Source organism: Salmo trutta, chromosome 36 (assembly GCF_901001165.1).
Source record: "Salmo trutta chromosome 36, fSalTru1.1, whole genome shotgun sequence".
Taxonomy (NCBI): domain Eukaryota; kingdom Metazoa; phylum Chordata; class Actinopteri; order Salmoniformes; family Salmonidae; genus Salmo; species Salmo trutta.
In genome coordinates, this window is record NC_042992.1 from 40,773,186 (window position 1) to 40,791,461 (window position 18,276).

Below are 18,276 nucleotides of genomic sequence, written 5' to 3' on the forward strand. Positions count from 1 at the left end.
GTAGTAATGGCCCTCCCCCTGTGACCAACTGCCCAAGCCTCTCTTTGGGTCAGTTTCTACCATAGAAGACTCAAACCATTTTGTAAAGACTGTTGACATCTAGTGGAAGCCTTAGGAAGTGCTAAATGATTAATAAGTCCCTGTGTGCTTCAATGGCAAAGGTTTGAAGTGATTCCACACATCAGATTTCCATTTCCTGTTAGGATTTGTCTCAGGGTTTTGACTGCCATATGAGTTCTGTTATACTCAGACACCATTCAAACAGTTTTAGAAACGTTAGTGTTTTCTATCCAAATCTACTAATTATATGCATATTCTAGTTACTGGGCAGGAGTAGTACCCAGATTAAATCGGATACGTTTTTTATCCGGCCGTGCAAATACTGCCCCCTATCCCCAACAGGTTAAGAAGCCTTTTGGACTTAGACTTGGCGCTCCGGTACCGCTTGCTGTGCAGTAGCAGAGAGAACAGTGACTAGGGTGGCTGAAGTTTTTGGCAAGTTTTTGGGCCTTCCTCTGACACCGCCTGGTATAGAGGTCCTGGATGGCAGGAAGCTTGGCCCCAGTGATGTACTGGGCCGTACGCACTACCCTCTGTAGTGCCTTGCAGTCTGAGGCAGAGCAGTTGCCATACCAGGCGGTGATGCAACCAGTCAGGATGCTGTCGATGGTGCAGCTGTAGAACTTTTAGAAGATCTGAGGACCCATGCTAAATCGTTTCAGTCTCCTGTGGGGGAATAGGCATTGTCGTACCCTCTTCACGACTGTCTTGGTGTGTTTGAACCATGATAGTTTGTTGGTGATGTAGACACCAAGGAACTTGAAGCTCTCAACCTGCTCCACTGCAGCCCTGTCGATGAGAATGGGGGCGTGCTCCTTTTCCTGTAGTCCACAATCATCTCCTTTGTCTTGATCATGTTGAGGGAGAGGTTGTTATCCTGTCACCACACTGCCAACACTGCCAGGTCTCTGACCTCCCGTCTATAGGCTGTGTCATCGTTGTCGGTGATCAGGCCTACCACTGTTGTTGTCGGCGAACTTAATGATGGTGTTGGAGTCAGGATATATGTGCCTTGTGTTTGTCTCTCTCTCCACCCAGTCCCTCAGTGTTCCAGCAGCCTGTTATCTTCCTGGGGGCCGATGTCACTCATCCTCCAGCCGGAGACGGAAAGAAGCCATCCATCGCAGCGGTCAGTTTCTTCCTGTCATTCTAGTTTCCATTGTCACTTTCCTCACAAACACTGCCTTGTCTGTATCTAGTTGTCATGGGGTCTGAGGCATCTAGTACATTGGTAATTTACTAGTTTGTTTTGTTACCCAGACCCCTACAATAGCATTCTGAAACATGGTGTCAGAAGTCATGTTTCTGACCATCTCCCTCTCTCTGGCCCTATCCAGGTAGTAGGCAGTATGGATGCCCACCCCAGCAGGTACTGTGCCACAGTGAGGGTCCAGAGACCCAGACAGGAGGTGATCCAGGACCTGGCCTCCATGGTGCGGGAGCTCCTCATCCAGTTCTACAAGTCTACCCGCTACAAACCAACCAGAATCATATTTTATAGGGATGGTGTGTCAGAGGGACAGTTCAGACAGGTTAGTTAAAATAATTACAGCCAAGCCAAATGATGTCCCTATGTTGAAATGCATTTATTACAAATAGCAATGTTCTTCATAGTTTATTAACCTTAAACTAGAGTCTTAAGCTTAAATCTTTAGCTATTGGCCATCAACCCTAAATTCTTCACCGCTCGCCACTCTTTGCTGATTTGTTGACTTCTCTCTGTGTGGCAGGTGCTGTACTATGAGCTGCTGGCCATCAGAGAAGCCTGTATCATGTTGGAGAAAGAGTACCAGCCGGGCATCACCTACATTGTGGTGCAGAAGCGCCATCACACACGCCTCTTCTGTGCCGACCGCAACGAGCGGGTAAGGGGCGCTATGGATCTCTCCTTGTACATTAACGATCTACTTTGCTAGGTATAGATTGGTTGTTTAACTGTTTTTAAATGGAGTGTTTATTTGGCAGGTTGGACGGAGTGGTAACATTCCTGCAGGCACCACTGTGGACACAGATATAACCCACCCCTATGAGTTTGACTTTTACCTCTGCAGCCATGCAGGAATACAGGTGTGTCAAGACTCATACCAAGGTTGTGTTCAATAGGCATAAGATGGTAACATTTTATAAAACTAAAGTCAGCATTCTTATTGGACAAGTTCAGGTAGTATCTCCTGCTTATTTCTCCCTAATGTTGACTCTTGCCATCATTTTCTCAGAGGTTTATCTGCTTCTATTAATTTCCACTGAACTTCATTGTCAGTGTTGAATCAATGCTGGTATTCTCTCCATGGAACCTGCATTGTCCCTGTGGTATTACTGACTTAGCCTACTCCCTCCAGGGTACAAGCAGACCTTCCCACTACCATGTTCTGTGGGACGACAACTGCTTCACAGCTGACGAGTTCCAGCTGCTCACCTACCAGCTGTGCCACACCTATGTCCGCTGCACCCGCTCAGTCTCCATCCCCGCGCCAGCCTACTACGCCCACCTGGTGGCCTTCCGCGCCCGCTACCACCTGGTGGACAAAGAACATGACAGGTGAGGGTGGGAAAGGGATTCATTTCATTGTGACCAGTATACTTTTCTGTAGGGCTAAAATCAATGTCTCTTGCTGTTTATCAGGTAAAAAGAAACTGGAGGTCGATATCATGTATTGATTTTAAAATGTTCATTCAAGATAAAGGTTCTCTCCCTCCCTTTCTGTCCTTTTCCCTTACACGTTTCCTCACTTCCTTCTCTTGAACACACGCAGTGCGGAGGGCAGCCACGTCTCGGGGCAGAGCAATGGCCGAGACCCCACAGCCCTCGCCAAGGCTGTTCAGATTCATCACGACACACTGAGGACCATGTACTTCGCCTGAGAGTGGGGTGTTGGGAGGGGTATTCTGTCAGCCTTGTCGGTCTCACATTGGACCCTGGACTGGCACAGCTCTGGTCCTGACAAGGGGATGCCAAGCTGCTAAAGACAACAACTACAACAACAATAGCCAGAGGGGAGTACAGAAACGTTATGCAATACGAAACCAGCCAATCCTCTCCCGGCCTGTTCTCTTCTGCTATGTTTTTAATTCATTATGGATTGTCTCTGATATTGCTCCTTGAGCTGTGCAAGTCATGTCCTCGCCTTACAGGTTTGACAGCAGCTCAACTTTTGCTTTGTGTTACTTTCAAAATGCCAGAGTGTAGAAGACAAGACTGGAATTGATAAGGATGGTTTCAGGGTGTGGAGGCATAGCAGGTCCAGTGAGGATCAGTCTTGTTCCTCAACACAGTGATGAATGATATGCTGACTTGTCTATCCATGGGGTTCAATTGCATAAGTTGTCCTCTTTACATGTCTCTGTCAGCTTGTCGTTGTATGTGCGTCTTCTTATGTTCTGTAGAAGTCTGATTGCCAGGATGATGCCTGTTAGTCAAGAACGCTCGTGAATCACAGCTATGCCATTTTTCATACGGCAAGCTGCTCGCCCAGTTACTCTACTACTCTACTCTCTACGCCAATGGTGACTTACTTGTAGTCATTGCGCCAGTCAAAGTATAACACTGCATTCTCTATCAATATCAAGAGTTTTTTTTTTTATACATACAGCCACAGCCATTGTTTTAGGGATTACCTGTTAAGTACTGTTAGAAAATCAACCCTAGCCACATCATGGACCTACTCAGAACCTTTACAGAGTTCACTGTGGAAGCTACAGATTTCACTTTTCTTTAGTTTTATTCCTGCTATTTTATCAGATTAGTCTTATTTAACATTCATTTTCAGCAATAGAACACTTAGTTTGTGACAGAGGTTTTTCACATTTTTAACTAAGGAACTGATGATGTCATGCAATCCTTAAGTGCAATAAGTCGTTAATGCAGAAAACAGGTCCTATGGTTAACATACCAATTTGATATTTTTGGGCCATTATGATCGGACATGGGCAAGTTATAACGGATAAAGAATGTAAACTGGGCCAAGAATTGATGCCATAAAATTGTTATGTGGGGGTGACAAATGACAGTTATTTTGTAAATTGGGTGAATGACAAAGTGCCTGTTTTGGGTGTAAAGAAGAATTTGAAAGACAAAGGGTGTATTTCTTTTCGTTAGAGCTCCTGTGGGATTAGTTAGTTAGTTTGTTTAGTTATACAGTCAAATTATTTCATCCAAGCATTACTGTAAGCATGATATGTTGTCCAGGACTGTCTGGGGTTAGAGAGCAGAGCGGGTGTGGCTGCATTGATTCAGTTTCATGATTTAGTTTTTAATGTGAATTATTATTGAGTATGTAGACTGACCAATTGAAGGTGGCGACAGTTGGCTAACGGATCTGTCTAATTCATTTTAACACTGGTGGTAGGATTCATTTTGCACTGTTAAAAGCAAGCATTCATATTTCAGACTTTTATCAAGCCATTTTGTCACATTGTATTTGAAGGGCATTGTCTCTCCATTTGCCTTGCTGTGAAGTATCCTCCAGGTGAGGCTTTTGAGTTTCGTCTCGTTCCACTTGGACCAAACCAACGTGCCTGGGATCATCTGCTTGGGGAATGGATGGTATGGGCCTTGTCTGACTGGGATACAGTTGATCCCTGCTCTCACTGCCTTTGCAAAAGAAGCAGCCGCGTTGTAGCATGGCCAACGTTTTGCCACACTCATTGTCCTATAGCCACGTGTTACCAGAACAAAACTAGCTGCTATACTACATTTTTATTTTGTTCATATATATTTGTACAAAGAGACTATATAAGAATGACAATTTACTGCACTTAAAGATGCATGTGTTTCAGGTGAGACACATGCCCTGGTGCTGAGAGATGCAGTTTGTTGTGTGTGTGTGTGTGTGTGTGTGTGTGGGGGGGGGGTGTTAGTAGACAGACCGCCTCTGTTGTAGTCAGAGATTGAGATTCATTGGGTGTTTTTCAAGGATCAGGAGTAACAATAGAGAGTACTCTCTCACTATGATACAGGGGACATACTTTAATTCCCAGAGGGTACGATTGTTTAGTAACATGGTTTACACCGGTTTGTGGACATCAATACAGCTCCGCCCCTGGGGTTTGTGCGAATTGTCACAGCTAAAATTGTTACTTTCTTGCAAGATGTCAGACATTACCAGCATTTGATTTTACTTGAACAGCATAGGTAGGATCTGATCAACTGCTAATGTGTAACTGCCCTGCTTGTGTGAATAATTTGTCTGTACAGCAGTAGTACAGGAAGGAATTCGCTTTATACTCACGTTGCCACGGAATCGACCTCTAGAGCCAGTGGGTCGGGTTTTGCATCTAGGAGGCAGAGCATTGGGAGCTTGTGCTGCGTTCGTAACCAAGTGGGAGGTGGGAATTTACCAGTTATAAATACCATTCACACACTTTAAACTCATTGAGAAATGCAGATTTTTGTCTAATGTCCAACAGGCTGTGTAAACCATAAACTAAAAGTACAGCTACACTACATGACCAAAATTATGTGGAGACCAGATCGTCGAACATCTCGTTCCAAAATCATGGGCATTAATATGGAGTTCGTCCTCCCTTTGCTGCCATAACAGCCTCCACTCTTCTGGGAAGGCTTTCCACCTAATGTTGGAACATTGCTGAGGGGACTTGCTTCCATTCAGCCACAAGCATTAGTGAAGTCTGCATTAGTGAAGTCGGGCACTGATGTTGGGCGATTAGGCCTGGCTCGCAGTCGGCCTTCCAATTCATCCCAAAGGTGTTCGATTGGGTTGAGGTCAGGACTCTGTGCAGGCCAGTCAAAATCTTCCACACCGATCTCGAAAAACCATTTCAGTATGGACCTCGCTTTGTGCACGGGGTCATCGTCATGCTGAAACAGAAAAGGTCCTTCCCCAAACTATTTCCATGAAGTTGGAAGCACAGAATCGACTAAAATATCATTGTATGCTGTAGCATTAAGATTTCCCTTCACTGGAACTAAGGGGCCTGGCCCGAACGATGAAAAACAGCCCCAGACCATTATTCCTCCTCCACCAAACTTTACAGTTGGCACTATGCATTCAGGCACCCAGATTCGTCCGTCGGACTGCTAGATGGTGAAGTGCGATTCATCACTCCAGAGAACGCGTTTCCACTGCTCCAGAGTCCAATGGCGGCGAGCTTTACACCACTCCAGCTGACGCTTGGCATTGAGCATGGTGATCTTAGGGTTGTGTGCGGCTGCTCGGCCATGGAAACCCATTTCATGAAGCTCCTGACGAACAGTTCTTGTGCTGACGTTGCTTCCAGAGGCAGATTGGAACTCTGTAGTGAGTGTTGCAATCGAGGACAGACTATTTTTACATGCTACACACTTCAGCACTCGGTTGTCCCGTTCTGTGAGCTTGTGTGGCCTACCACTTCGTGGCTGAGCCGTTGTTGCTACTAGGCGTTTCCACTTCTCAATAATAGCACTTATAGTTCACCAGAGCAGCTTTAGCAGGGCAGAAATGTTATGAACTGACTTGTTGGAAAGGTGGCATCCTATGACAGTGCCACATTGAAAGTCACTGAGCTTTTCAGTAAGGCCATTCTACTGCCAATGTTTGTCTATGGAGGTTGCATGGCAGTGTGCTTGATTTTATACACCTGTCAGCAACGGGTGTGGCTGAAATATCCAAATCCACTAATTTGAAGGGGTGGCCACATACCTTTTTTGTGTGTGTGTATATATAATGGATCATGCTTGCAAACAAATTATAGTGTTCAAAAACCATATTAAGATACATGTTTTGTTGCATTTATCTACCAAAAAATGCTGTAATGAAGGTCATTTCCTTAGTAGGTGATGTCAGAGGTCACCATGTGGGAGATCGGGATGATGGATGAGTTTCACACTAGTAATTACTAGTTGGAGGGCCGTTCCAGTGGATTTTTCCCAGTCGTATGTGGTAAATTCCCACTTGGTTACGAACGCAGCATCATTCTGAGGCAGGGGGGTAATACAGGGCTTCCGTTTCAAATGGCACTCTATTCCCTATATAATGCATTACTTTTGACCAGGACCCATAGGCCTCTTGGCAAAAGTAGTGCACTATAGAGAGTAGGGTTGCATTTGAGGTTGAACCAGGCTCCTTCATGTGATGCCCTCCCCCCTCTAAAAGCTGGACATCAGATGCCTTCATTCATTATTCTAATGCATTTTTAATTCCGAAATGGAGATATATTTGTATATTTAAAATATGTAATAATATAATGAGCCACTTATTTTTGCTAATAAATTCTAGAAAAATAGAACAATAATGACGATAATAATGAAAAAGACCATAGTGATATAGTCACTAATAATAATCCAAATGTAATTATTCAATAGACTCGTTTATTTCCTGGTTGCTAAAATTCTAGTAGTACCCCTAATTTCAGTTTATGACAAAACAAGCAAGAGAATCATTGTACCATCTAAACTGCTGTGAAATATCTTTTTAATAACCAAAAATATTGTATTTTTGGCTTTTCTAAGCTGGTGTACAAAACGGAAAGTAAACCTGAAACTTAAGAACGGGAAGCCTAGAAAAAGCGCACAGAGAATAGATCAACCGCTTCTTAGATTTGCTTTCAATGAGAGTGACAGATCTATAACTCACATTTCTATGTGCATTTGGTCAGGTCGCCAATGAAGTTAAATATTGCAGCTTTTACAGCAAAGGTGTGTCATATTGAAGCTTCATCTGCTGCATTTAAATGACCTACTGTGTGGGGGGGGCTTGTTTTTCTTGTGGCAGCTGTTGTCTTGTGACTGATTGGATGAACCTCCTGCTATTTCCCATCACCCTCCTCTCTGTTCATTGAGCTAACAATCTCTGGAGAGTAGCCTAGCTTCCATTCAGTAGGTTCCATTCATCTCACAGAGCCTGGTCTTCTAGGTCCTGTAGTGAATGTGACCTACATTTTGATTGTTGATTTCCTCCAAAACATTTGACTGTGTGCATCCCTCAAAGTTTTTCATGTGGAAGGAGTGAAGGTTTTATCCTTGGACAGAATAGTCTGTAGACTGTGCCTTTTCTTGATGGTGCTGAAAACAAGTAAATCAAAGAGATCTTACTTTCAAAACGTTGAGGGCAATATGCCCATGTCTACATTGATGCGTATATATTGATACATGACAATTTTGTGTGTGTGTGACACAGACATACAGTATAAGAACACAATAATATGCAGAACCAACCAGTTTTGAGGTGTCAGGACCAAAAATGCTTATGGGGATGGTAAGGTAGGCAGGCACTTGCATGGCACAACCAAAGAAGTTGCATTTAATAACTGGGCATGATACTATAGTGGATATTTTAGACTGCCACCCTCCTCAGGTGGAAAACAGTTTACTGTAATGCATGGGATTTCCACCCCTGGTTCCCTTTGTTTAAACCTTTTAGTAGATAGATGTTCAGTGATGGTGTTCTACCCAAAGTGATCTTTAGGCTCTGAGCAACTAGCTGTTGGGGTTACACCAGGGGGTGCTTCCCAAATGGCACCATATTCCTTATATAGTGCACTACTTTTGACCAGAGTACCTCTTCTTTTGAATGACTATCCTGTGAGAGCCACTTGCCACATGTTGATGCTAAATTCTTTCAAACACCATTTATGTCCCAAATAGCACCCTATTCTCTTTTATAGTGCACTAATATTGGCTCTGATCAAAAGTAGTGGGATGGATGGATGGATGGATGGATGGATGGATGGATGGATGGATGGATGGATGGAATAGTGTCATTTGGGAATTAATTCTGGTGAACCCAACCATTTATTCCAGGCCTAAACGAAAATGCATTATATTTGTTTAGAACCACTGCTCTTGCATGTATACATTTCTTCAAGATCTTACAGCAAGAGGTTTACAGACAGAAAACAACATGTAGTTGTGCCACAAGAATGCCTGCTTGCCTAGGAAAGGATTCCTCTGAAAATCTCCAAACCCTGCACCTCTTGGCTCCATATCGTACTTATTAATAAGATGCAAATGACAAATTGCTTTGGTAACAATATGCAAAAAAAAATTGCAAATACCTTTTTTTTGTCTGATCCTGTTAAGCGTTTTTATTTGGTTGTCATATGTAATAGTTTTAATTAAAACAATGTATGAAATCTGTTGGTGTATTCATTGAGCGAATGGATAAGTGATGCATGTTGACTCTTGCAGTTTTTTTCTGCTTCATTCCTAGCCAGACTGAGATACTGTAGCTACGGTACTCAACTGTGATGGGGAGTTGCACTTAAGTGTAGGATTCTATTATGTATTTCTTCATTTAAATGACTTAGTTGTACTTCTAGAACTAAAGTAAGACCATAGATGGCTTCACAGAAAATAAAAGCATATAGGGGAGCACTAGTAGCCCAGGATACAGCAGAAACATTTATTTCTCCAAGTTGGAGATTAATCTGTCGCCAACTATTACATTTTGGGTACCTTTTTTGCATCATCTGACAGTCATAGAGCTTCACATTATGATGTAGGCTACAATGTTGCGTCATCTGACAGTCAACGATTGCCAATCACTAAAGCCCTTCATAGGGCTATTTGTTTAACGTTGCCATGGCATTTTAATTATTTAGTAGTGTTTGACTCGTTGCGTCTGTGCGTTACCTGGAGACAGTCTACAAGAGTTGGCGAGGGACAGGTTATGAAACACCGCTGCAGACACTCCAGGATTTCCGCAAATTCGAGAACTTTGGGTGAGTAAATATAGTTCCGTTATGTAACAATTTAGCTTGTGCCATAATGCCAAAGCTATGTTGAATAATGGATAAAGGTTGTCTACTTATAGGTTCAATATCAAATTAACACCAATTTTATTAGGCTAACTATCAAAACAGCCACCATAAAAACAAGACTGCAGGTATGTTCCATTATTCAAACACCTGACGTTAATTACAGTAGCATAGTCTGTGTGCTGAATTAAGCATAGGCTACGGAGAAAACGTATCTTGCCTAGTTTCAATTTGATTAGGCCTAGTCTCTTTCCTGAGGGAAAGTTGCAGACATTGGGTGTTTCTCAAAATGCATACTACCGTGCCAAACATGTATTCTGACACCAATGTAATGAACAAGCAGGGAGCAGGTCTCGAACCCTCGACCTTCAAGCCCGAAGTCCGGCGCGCTATCGACTGTGCCGCAAAAGCATGCTCATCCGGCAGAGTCGATTTCCGCGCTTATAAACCCAGGGTCGTTACACTATTGTAACGACCCGGTATTGTGTTCTGTGTTTGTGGGTGTGTTATGGTTCTCATGGCTACTAGCAGGGGTTAAATGTGTCAGGACAGAGGGAAAGGGTGGGGGGTATGATGGGTAATCCCGCGGGATTTGGGAATGCATAAATAGGGATTACTGTCTCATCTCTCTCTCTCTGTTCGGGCCTTGATCTGTTCTTATGGGGGTGACCCTTAACTCGACATGGTGTAATTGTGTACGTTCGGTATTTAGCGGCGTGGGCTGTGGCCACAACAATAGCCCAGTTAGGGAATAAACCTGTGTTCTAACCTGCACACCTGGAGTCCGTCTCTTTTCCTTTTATGACCCAGCCGGGTCATTACAGTATAACTAAACCAAGATTGGGAACAAATTTGTCATAGTTGGCAGAACAAGCAAGGACCCTGGGCAGAGCCAAGCACGAGCTTGCGAGATCCTATTGGCACGTTGTAGCATATATTTTCATATTTCTGTTAGGGAACGCCGACTCAAAAGTGGCTAAATTCGCAATAACTAAATTCGCCTTTGCACTCCTAAACAATGCACTTTTTTCTTACTTTACCAAGGGGTAAAGCCTACAAAACTTAGTCCACTCTTCGTAACAGGATATTTTTGGGAACAGAAAACTGTTATTGAGATCAAATGTTTCATCGGTGAGAAAATGTGCAGAATGTCGGACAAAATCCATGTCGTTCCTGCTTCTCCAACTGCCGGACACTTGGCTTCCTCACTACGAGTGGAAACGCCAAGTGGATGCTTCACATGAATATATCCGGTGAAATGTCTGTCTCATTGTTCTCATACGTACTGTATATAGCGATCACATAAGTCAATAGGGCTTACTGGCTAGCTACCAGTATTGTTAGCTAGCCAGATAGCTACGAAAAATCATTAGCCAGCTACCCACGAAGAATTGACATTTAACATAATATTAGTTTTAGGTCATTTTTTCATGTCTAACTAGTTTGCTAGCGAGATTATTACAATTCACACATCTAGTTCATAAATATGAAGCAAAATGTTTGCTTTGGGTATATCTTGTTTCGCTTATTATTGCCATTGTCCTGGCTGGAAGGTTCCGTGAATGGGGGGTAAAGCATGAGGTGCTACAGTAGAGGAAGTGTGAGTGCTTCTCAAATGTGTTGTTTTGTCCATTCTCCACAGTCTTGTCCTCACAAGAATGTACTCAAGAGAACGTGGTCAGAGAATGCACTCAGAGCATGAGAGTGTAGAGCACGGTAGTGCCAAGCCTGGGCTCAGGTACAGTGTGTCTGACTGGGACACCAGTAACAAGCAGATATCTGACACAGCAGAACACAGGAGACACATGTCACACATGACAAGGCAGGAAGGGAGGGCCTTACGCAATGAGACAACCAGCAAGGTAAGATTTTGTGACTATGTAATGAAACAACCAATTCAGTAAGGGCTTGCTTGACTTTGTGACTGTAACATTGGCCTACAGACAGAGCCTTATGAATTAGTTAACACAAATTGTCATGGACTATTATTTATTATCATCACACTTATTCATGCCATCTCTATCTTCTCACTCTCCCTCTTTCTCACCCTCACTCTCTCAATCTCTCGCCCTCCTCTCTACCTCATCTCCCACAGACTAACTGGGATAAGAGTGATAGCTCTCGCAGGCTGAGTGATAGGATCTGGGATATCTCCCGCTGGAGAGAGACTTTGGAATCATGCATACAGGAAGTGGAGAAAGAGATGGATGCCTTAACCCTGGTGAGATTTCAGATTAGTATTAATCTGGCATGCCATTGTTTCAACAGTATGAAGTGCCTGGTAAAAAAACAACAACATTCTGGCAGCTTTCTACATTTATCAGACTTAGTAATAAACCAGGTTGTAGGGTGATGTATTGACGTGCTAGTACACCGTAGGTGAGTTTGGCTGCTCTGTGTCTCAGGGGAAGGAGGAGACTGAGCGGGCTCTGACGGCCACTGCAGTGCCTCTAGAGGTCACGGTGGAGTGCCTGACCCTGAGGGAGGGTCGCCGCGGCAACGAGCTGGTCAGCGACCCAGTGGAGGCCCAGCTGAAGAAGGAAGTGGAGATGATCGACGGAGCACAGCGGGTGTTCCAGCAGCGCATCGACAAGGCATTCGAGCAGCTGTGGTAAGAAACCTTTTGACCAATGTTGTGTCCCAAATGGCGCCCTATTCCCTTTATAGTGTACTACTTTTGCCCATAGTCCTATGTTCCCTAGTCAAAAGCAGGGGTTGGAACAGGTTTAGGGAACAGAATCAAAAAACAGAAAATAACTATGTTTGATGAACAGAACCGAGAACAAAATTGATCTATACTGAACCCGGTTAATAATGTTCTTTTACGTTCCGGGCAAGGTTCATAGATGAGCAGCAGCGTCAAATAATAATCAAAGTGGTTGTAGAGGGTGCAACAGCTTAGCACCTAAGGACTAAATGTCAGTTGCCTTTTCATAGCTGACCATTCAGAGGTTGAGACTAGAGGTCGACCGATTAATCGGAATGGCCGATTAATTAGGGCCGATTTCAAGTTTTCATAACAATCGGTAATCAGCATTTTTGGACACCAATTTGCAGAATTTTTAAATAGTATTTTTTTTTATTTTAATATTTTTTTACACCTTTATTTAAACTAGGCAAGTCAGTTAAGAACACATTCTTATTTTCAATGACTGCCTAGGAACGGTGTGTTAACTGCCTTGTTCAGGGGCAGAACGACAGATTTTTACCTTGACAGCTCGGGGATTCAATCTTGCAACCTTACGGTTAACTTGTCCAACGCTCTAACCACCTGCTTTACATTGCACTCCACGAGGAGCCTGCCTGTTATGCGAATGCAGTAAGAAGCCAAGGTTAGTTGCTAGCTAGCATTAAACTTATCATATAAAAAACAATCAATCATAATCACTAGTTAACTACACATGGTTGATGATATTACTAGTTTATCTAGCCTGTCCTGTGTTGCATATAATCAATGCGGTGCGCATTTGCGAAAAAGGACTGTCGTTGCTCCAACGTGTACCTAACCATAAACATCAATGTCTTTCTTAAAATCAATACACAAGTATATATTTTTAAAACCTGCATATTTAGTTAATATTGCCTGCTAACATGAATTTCTTTTAACTAGGGAAAATGTGTCACCTCTTGCAACAGAGTTGGTGTATATGCAGCAGTTTGGGCCGCCTGGCTCGTTGCGAACTGTGTGAAGACTATTTCTTCCTAACAAAGACAGCCAACTTCGCCAAATGGGGGATGATTTAACAAAAGCGCATTAGCGAAAAAAGCACAATCGTTGCACGACTGTACCTAACCATAAACATCAATGCCTTTCTTAAAATCAATACACAGAAGTATATATTTTTAAACCTGCATATTTAGCAAAAAGAAATCCAGGTTAGCAGGCAATATTAACCAGGTGAAATTGTGTCACTTCTCTTGTGTTCATTGCACGCAGAGTCAGGGTATATACAACAGTTTGGGCCGCCTGGCTCATTGCGAACTAATTTGCCAGAATTTTACGTAATTATGACATAACATTGAAGGTTGTGCAATGTAACAGGAATATTTAGACTTAGGGATGCCACCCGTTAGATAAAATACGGAACGGTTCCGTATTTCGCTGAAAGAATAAACGTTTTGTTTTCGAGATGATAGTTTCCGGATTCTACCATATTAATGACCTAAGGCTCGTATTTCTGTGTGTTTTATTATATTATAATTAAGTCTATGATTTGATAGAGCAGTCTGACTGAGCGGTGGTAGGCACCAGCAGGCTCGTAAGCGTTCATTCAAACAGCACTTTCGTGCGTTTTGCCAGCAGCTCTTCGCAATGCTTCAAGCATTGCGCTGTTTATGACTTCAAGCCTATCAACTCCCGAGATTAGGCTGGTGTAACCAATGTGAAATGGCTAGCTAGTTAGCGGGGTGTGCGCTAATAGCGTTTCAAACGTCACTCGCTCTGAGACTTGAAGTAGTTGTTCCCCTTGCTCTGCATGGTGCTTCGAGGGTGGCTGTTGTCAATTTGTTCCTGGTTCGAGCCCAGGTAGGTGCGAGGAGAGGGACGGAAGCTATACTGTTACATTGGCAGTACTAAAGTGCATATAAGAACATCCAATAGTTAAAGGTATATGAAATACAAATCGTATAGAGAGAAATAGTCCTATAATTCCTATAATAACTACAACCTAAAACTTCTTACCTGGGAATATTGAAGACTCATATTAAAAGGAACCACCAGCTTTCATATGTTCTCATGTTCTGAGCAAGGTACTTAAACGTTAGCTTTCTTACATGGCACATATTGCACTTTTACTTTTTTCTCCAACACTTTGTTTTTGCATAATTTAAACCAAATTGAACACGTTTCATTATTTATTTGAGGCTAAATTGATTTTATTGATGTATTATATTAAGTTAAAATAAGTGTTCATTCAGTATTGTTGTAATTGTCATTATTACAAATGAAATCGGCCGATTAATCGGCCGCAGCTTTTTTTGGTCCTCCAATAATCGGCATCGGCGTTGAAAAATCATAATCGGTCGACCTCTAGTTGAGACAGCAAGTGCGGTAGAGAGAGTGGGTCGAAAACAGCATGCCAAGGTAGCACATCCGGTGGACAGGTCAGGGTTCCATAGCCGCAGGCAGAACAGTTGAAACTGAAGCAGCAGCAGGACAAGGTAGCACATCCATTGAACAGGTCAGGGTTCCATAGCCGCAGGCAGAACAGCAGAAACTTGATCAGCAGCACGACCAGGTGGACTGGGGAGAGGGACAGCCAGGCCAGGTAGTCCTGAGGCATGGGTCCTAGGCTCAGGTCCTCCGGGAGATGGGGGGAGAGATGGTAGAATTAGAGGGAGCATACTTAAGATCACACAGGACACCAGATAAGACAGGAGAATTACACCAGATAGGACAGACTGACCCTAGCCCCCCGTCACATAGACTAATGCAGCATAGATACTGAGACGGGGTGGGGGACACTGTGGCCCAGTCTGACAATACCCCCAGACAGGGCCAACCAGGCAGGATATAACCACACCCACTTTGCCAAAGCACAGCCCCCACACCACTAGAGGGATATCAACAGACCACCAACTTACTACCCTGAGACAAGGCTGTGTATAGCCCATAAAGATCTTCCCACCACATAAGCCCAAGTGGGCGCAAAACCGGACAGGAAGAACACGTCAGTGACTCAACCGACTCAAGTAGAGTATAGCGTGGGAGAGCACTAGTAAGCCAGTGACTCAGCCCCCGTAATAGGGTCAGAGGCAGAGGATCACAGGCAGAGAGTGAGCAAGGGTGCTTTGTCACTCCAGTGCCTTGCCGTTCACTTTCGCACCCATGGGCCAGACTATACTCAGTCATAGGACATACTGAAGAGATGGGTCTTCAGTAAAGACTTAAAGGTTGAGACAGAGTCTGCGTCTCTCACGTGGATAGGGAGACCATTCCATAAAAATGGGGCTTTATGTGAGAGAGCCCTGCCTCCAGCTGTATGCTTAGGAACAATAAGGAGGCCTGCATCTTGTGACTGTAGTGTACGTGTAGGTATGTACGGCAGGACCAAATCAGAGAGATAGGTAGGAGCAAGTCCATGTAAACCTTGAAATCAGCCCTAGCCTTAACAGGAACCCAGTGTAGAGAGCCAAGCACTGGAGTAAAATTTTTTGGTTCTAGTCAAGATTCTAGCAGCTGTATTTAGCACTAACTGAAGTACTTTATCTGGGCAGCCAGAGAGTAGTCTAATCTAAAAGTAACAAAAGCATGGATTAGCTTTTTTGCATAATTTTTTACCGAAAGTTAGATTTTTGCAATGTTACGAAGATTGAAAAAAGCTTACCTTGAAATATTTGTTATATTTGTCAAAAGAGATATCAGGGTCAAGAGTAACGCTTCACAGTTTTATTTCAGACAACTGTACAACCATTGTGATTAATTGTTTGATCAAACAGCAGATTTCTTTGTTTCTTGTGATCTAGAACTAGCATCTCTGTTTTATCCGAATGTAAAAGTAAAACATTTGCCGCCATCCACTTCCTTATGTCTGAAACACAGGCTTCCAGGGTAGGCAATTTTGGGACTTCACCATGTTTCAGCGAAATGTACAGCTGAGTGTTGTCTGCATAGCAGTGAAAGTTGACATTATCTTTCCGAATGACATCACCAAGAGGTAGAATATATAGTGAAACAATAGTGGTGCTAAAACGGAACATTCAGGAACACCGAAACCTACCATTGATTTGTCAGAGGACAAACCATCCACAGAGATGAACTGATACAGTTGAAGTCAGAAGTTTACATACACCTTAGCGAAATACATTTAAACTCTGTTTTTCACAATTCCTGACATTTAATCCTGGTAAAAATGCCCTGTCTTAGGTCAGTTAGGATCACCGCTTTATTTTAAAAATGTGAAATGTCAGAATAATAGTAGAAAGAATGATTTATTTCAGCTTTTATTTCTTTCATCACATTCCCAGTGGGTCAGAAGTTTACATACACTCAATTAGTATTTGGTAGCATTGCCTTTAAATTGTTTAATTTGGGTCAAACATTTCGGGTAGCCTTCCACAATAAGTTGGGTGAATTTTGTCCCATTCCTCCTGACAGAGCTGGTGTAACTGAGTCAAGTTTGTAGGCTTCCTTGCTCGCACAGGCTTTTTCAGTTCTGCCCACAAATTCTCTATAGGAGTGAGTTCAGGATTTTGGGATCGGCATTCCAATACCTTGACTTTGTCCTTAAGCCATTTTGCCACAACTTTGACAGTATGCTTGGGGCATTGTCCATTTGGAAGACTCATTTGTGCGATCAAGCTTTAACTTCCTGACTGATGTCTTGAGATGTTGCTTCAATATTTACTTCAATTTACTTTGCCACCATGGCATTTTGGCATTTTTTTGCCTTTACCTCCCGTATCTCACATCATTTGCTCACATTGTATATAGTCTTATTTTTTCTTCTGCATCATTGATTGTATGTTGTTTTACTCCATGTGTAACTCTGTGTTTTTGTATGTTGTCGAACTGCTTTGCTTTATCTTGGCCAGGTCGCAATTGTAAATGAGAACTTGTTCTCAACTTGCCTACCTGGTTAAATAAAGGTGAAATAAAAATAAAATAAATAAAAAATATATCCACATAATTTTCCATCCTCATGATACCATCTATTTTGTGAAGGGCACCAGTTCCTCCTGCAGCAAAGCACCCCCACAACATGATGCTTCCACCCCCGTGCTTCACTGTTGGGATGGTGTTCTTCGGCTTGCAAGCCTCCCCCTTTTTCCTTCCACATAACGATGGTCATTATGGCCAAACAGTTCTATTTTTGTTTCATCAGACCAGAGGACATTTCTCCAAAAAGTACAATATTTGTCCCCATGTGCAGTTGCAAACTGTAGTCTGGCTTTTTTATGGCGGTTTTGGAGCAGTGGCTTCTTCCTTGCTGAGCGGCCGTTCAGGTTATGTGGATATAGATACTTTTGTACCTGTGTCCTCCAGCATCTTCACAAGGTCCTTTGCTGTTGTTCTGGGATTGATTTGCACTTTTCGCACTAAAGTACGTTCATCTCTAGGAGACAGAACGCGTCTCCTTCCTGAGCGGTATGACGGCTGCGTGGTCCCATGGTGTTTATACTTGCGTACGATTGTTTGTACAGATGAACGTGGTACCTTGAGGCGTTTGGGGGGAAAAATTCTGAGGTCTTGGCTAGAGGTCGACCGATTGTGATTTTTCAGCGCCGATACTGATTATTGGAGGACCCAAAAAGGCGGTACCGATTAATCTGCCGATAATTATTTATTTATTTATTTATTTATAATAATGACAATTACAACAATACTGAATGAACACTTATTTTAACTTAATATAATACATAAATACTATCAATTTAGCCTCAAATAAATAATGAAACATGTTCAATTTGGTTTAAATTATGCGAAAACAAAGTGTTGTAGAAGGGCAATATGTGCCATGTAAAAAATATAACATTTAAGTTCCTTGCTAAGAACATGAGAACATATGAAAACTGGTGGTTCCT

General features: G+C 42.9%; 2 protein-coding genes across 7 annotated transcripts in view; both read left to right on the forward strand.

Annotated features, from left to right (window-relative positions):
• The window catches only part of LOC115176106 (protein argonaute-3), a 39,886-nt gene extending 35,751 nt beyond the window's left edge, over positions 1-4,135 (forward strand). For all 3 annotated transcript variants that reach the window (XM_029735919.1, XM_029735920.1, XM_029735921.1), the window contains exons 14-19: positions 1,099-1,189; positions 1,398-1,592; positions 1,791-1,925; positions 2,026-2,127; positions 2,400-2,599; positions 2,814-4,135. In XM_029735919.1, the coding sequence (XP_029591779.1) occupies positions 1,099-1,189; positions 1,398-1,592; positions 1,791-1,925; positions 2,026-2,127; positions 2,400-2,599; positions 2,814-2,922 (832 nt within the window). In that variant the 3' untranslated portion in view covers positions 2,923-4,135. The remainder of the gene's footprint in view (positions 1-1,098; positions 1,190-1,397; positions 1,593-1,790; positions 1,926-2,025; positions 2,128-2,399; positions 2,600-2,813) is intronic.
• Positions 4,136-9,607: 5,472 nt separating this feature from the next.
• tekt2 (tektin 2 (testicular)) overlaps positions 9,608-18,276 on the forward strand; it is a 29,391-nt gene continuing 20,722 nt past the window's right edge. For 2 of the 4 annotated variants that reach the window (XM_029735922.1, XM_029735923.1), the window contains exons 1-4: positions 10,521-11,006; positions 11,396-11,615; positions 11,849-11,974; positions 12,159-12,364. In XM_029735922.1, coding sequence (XP_029591782.1) covers positions 10,918-11,006; positions 11,396-11,615; positions 11,849-11,974; positions 12,159-12,364 — 641 coding nt within the window. In that variant the 5' untranslated portion in view covers positions 10,521-10,917. Of the gene's footprint in view, positions 9,718-10,520; positions 11,014-11,395; positions 11,616-11,848; positions 11,975-12,158; positions 12,365-18,276 lie in introns of those variants that run through there. The other 2 variants (XM_029735925.1, XM_029735924.1) reach the window with 2 other exon arrangements.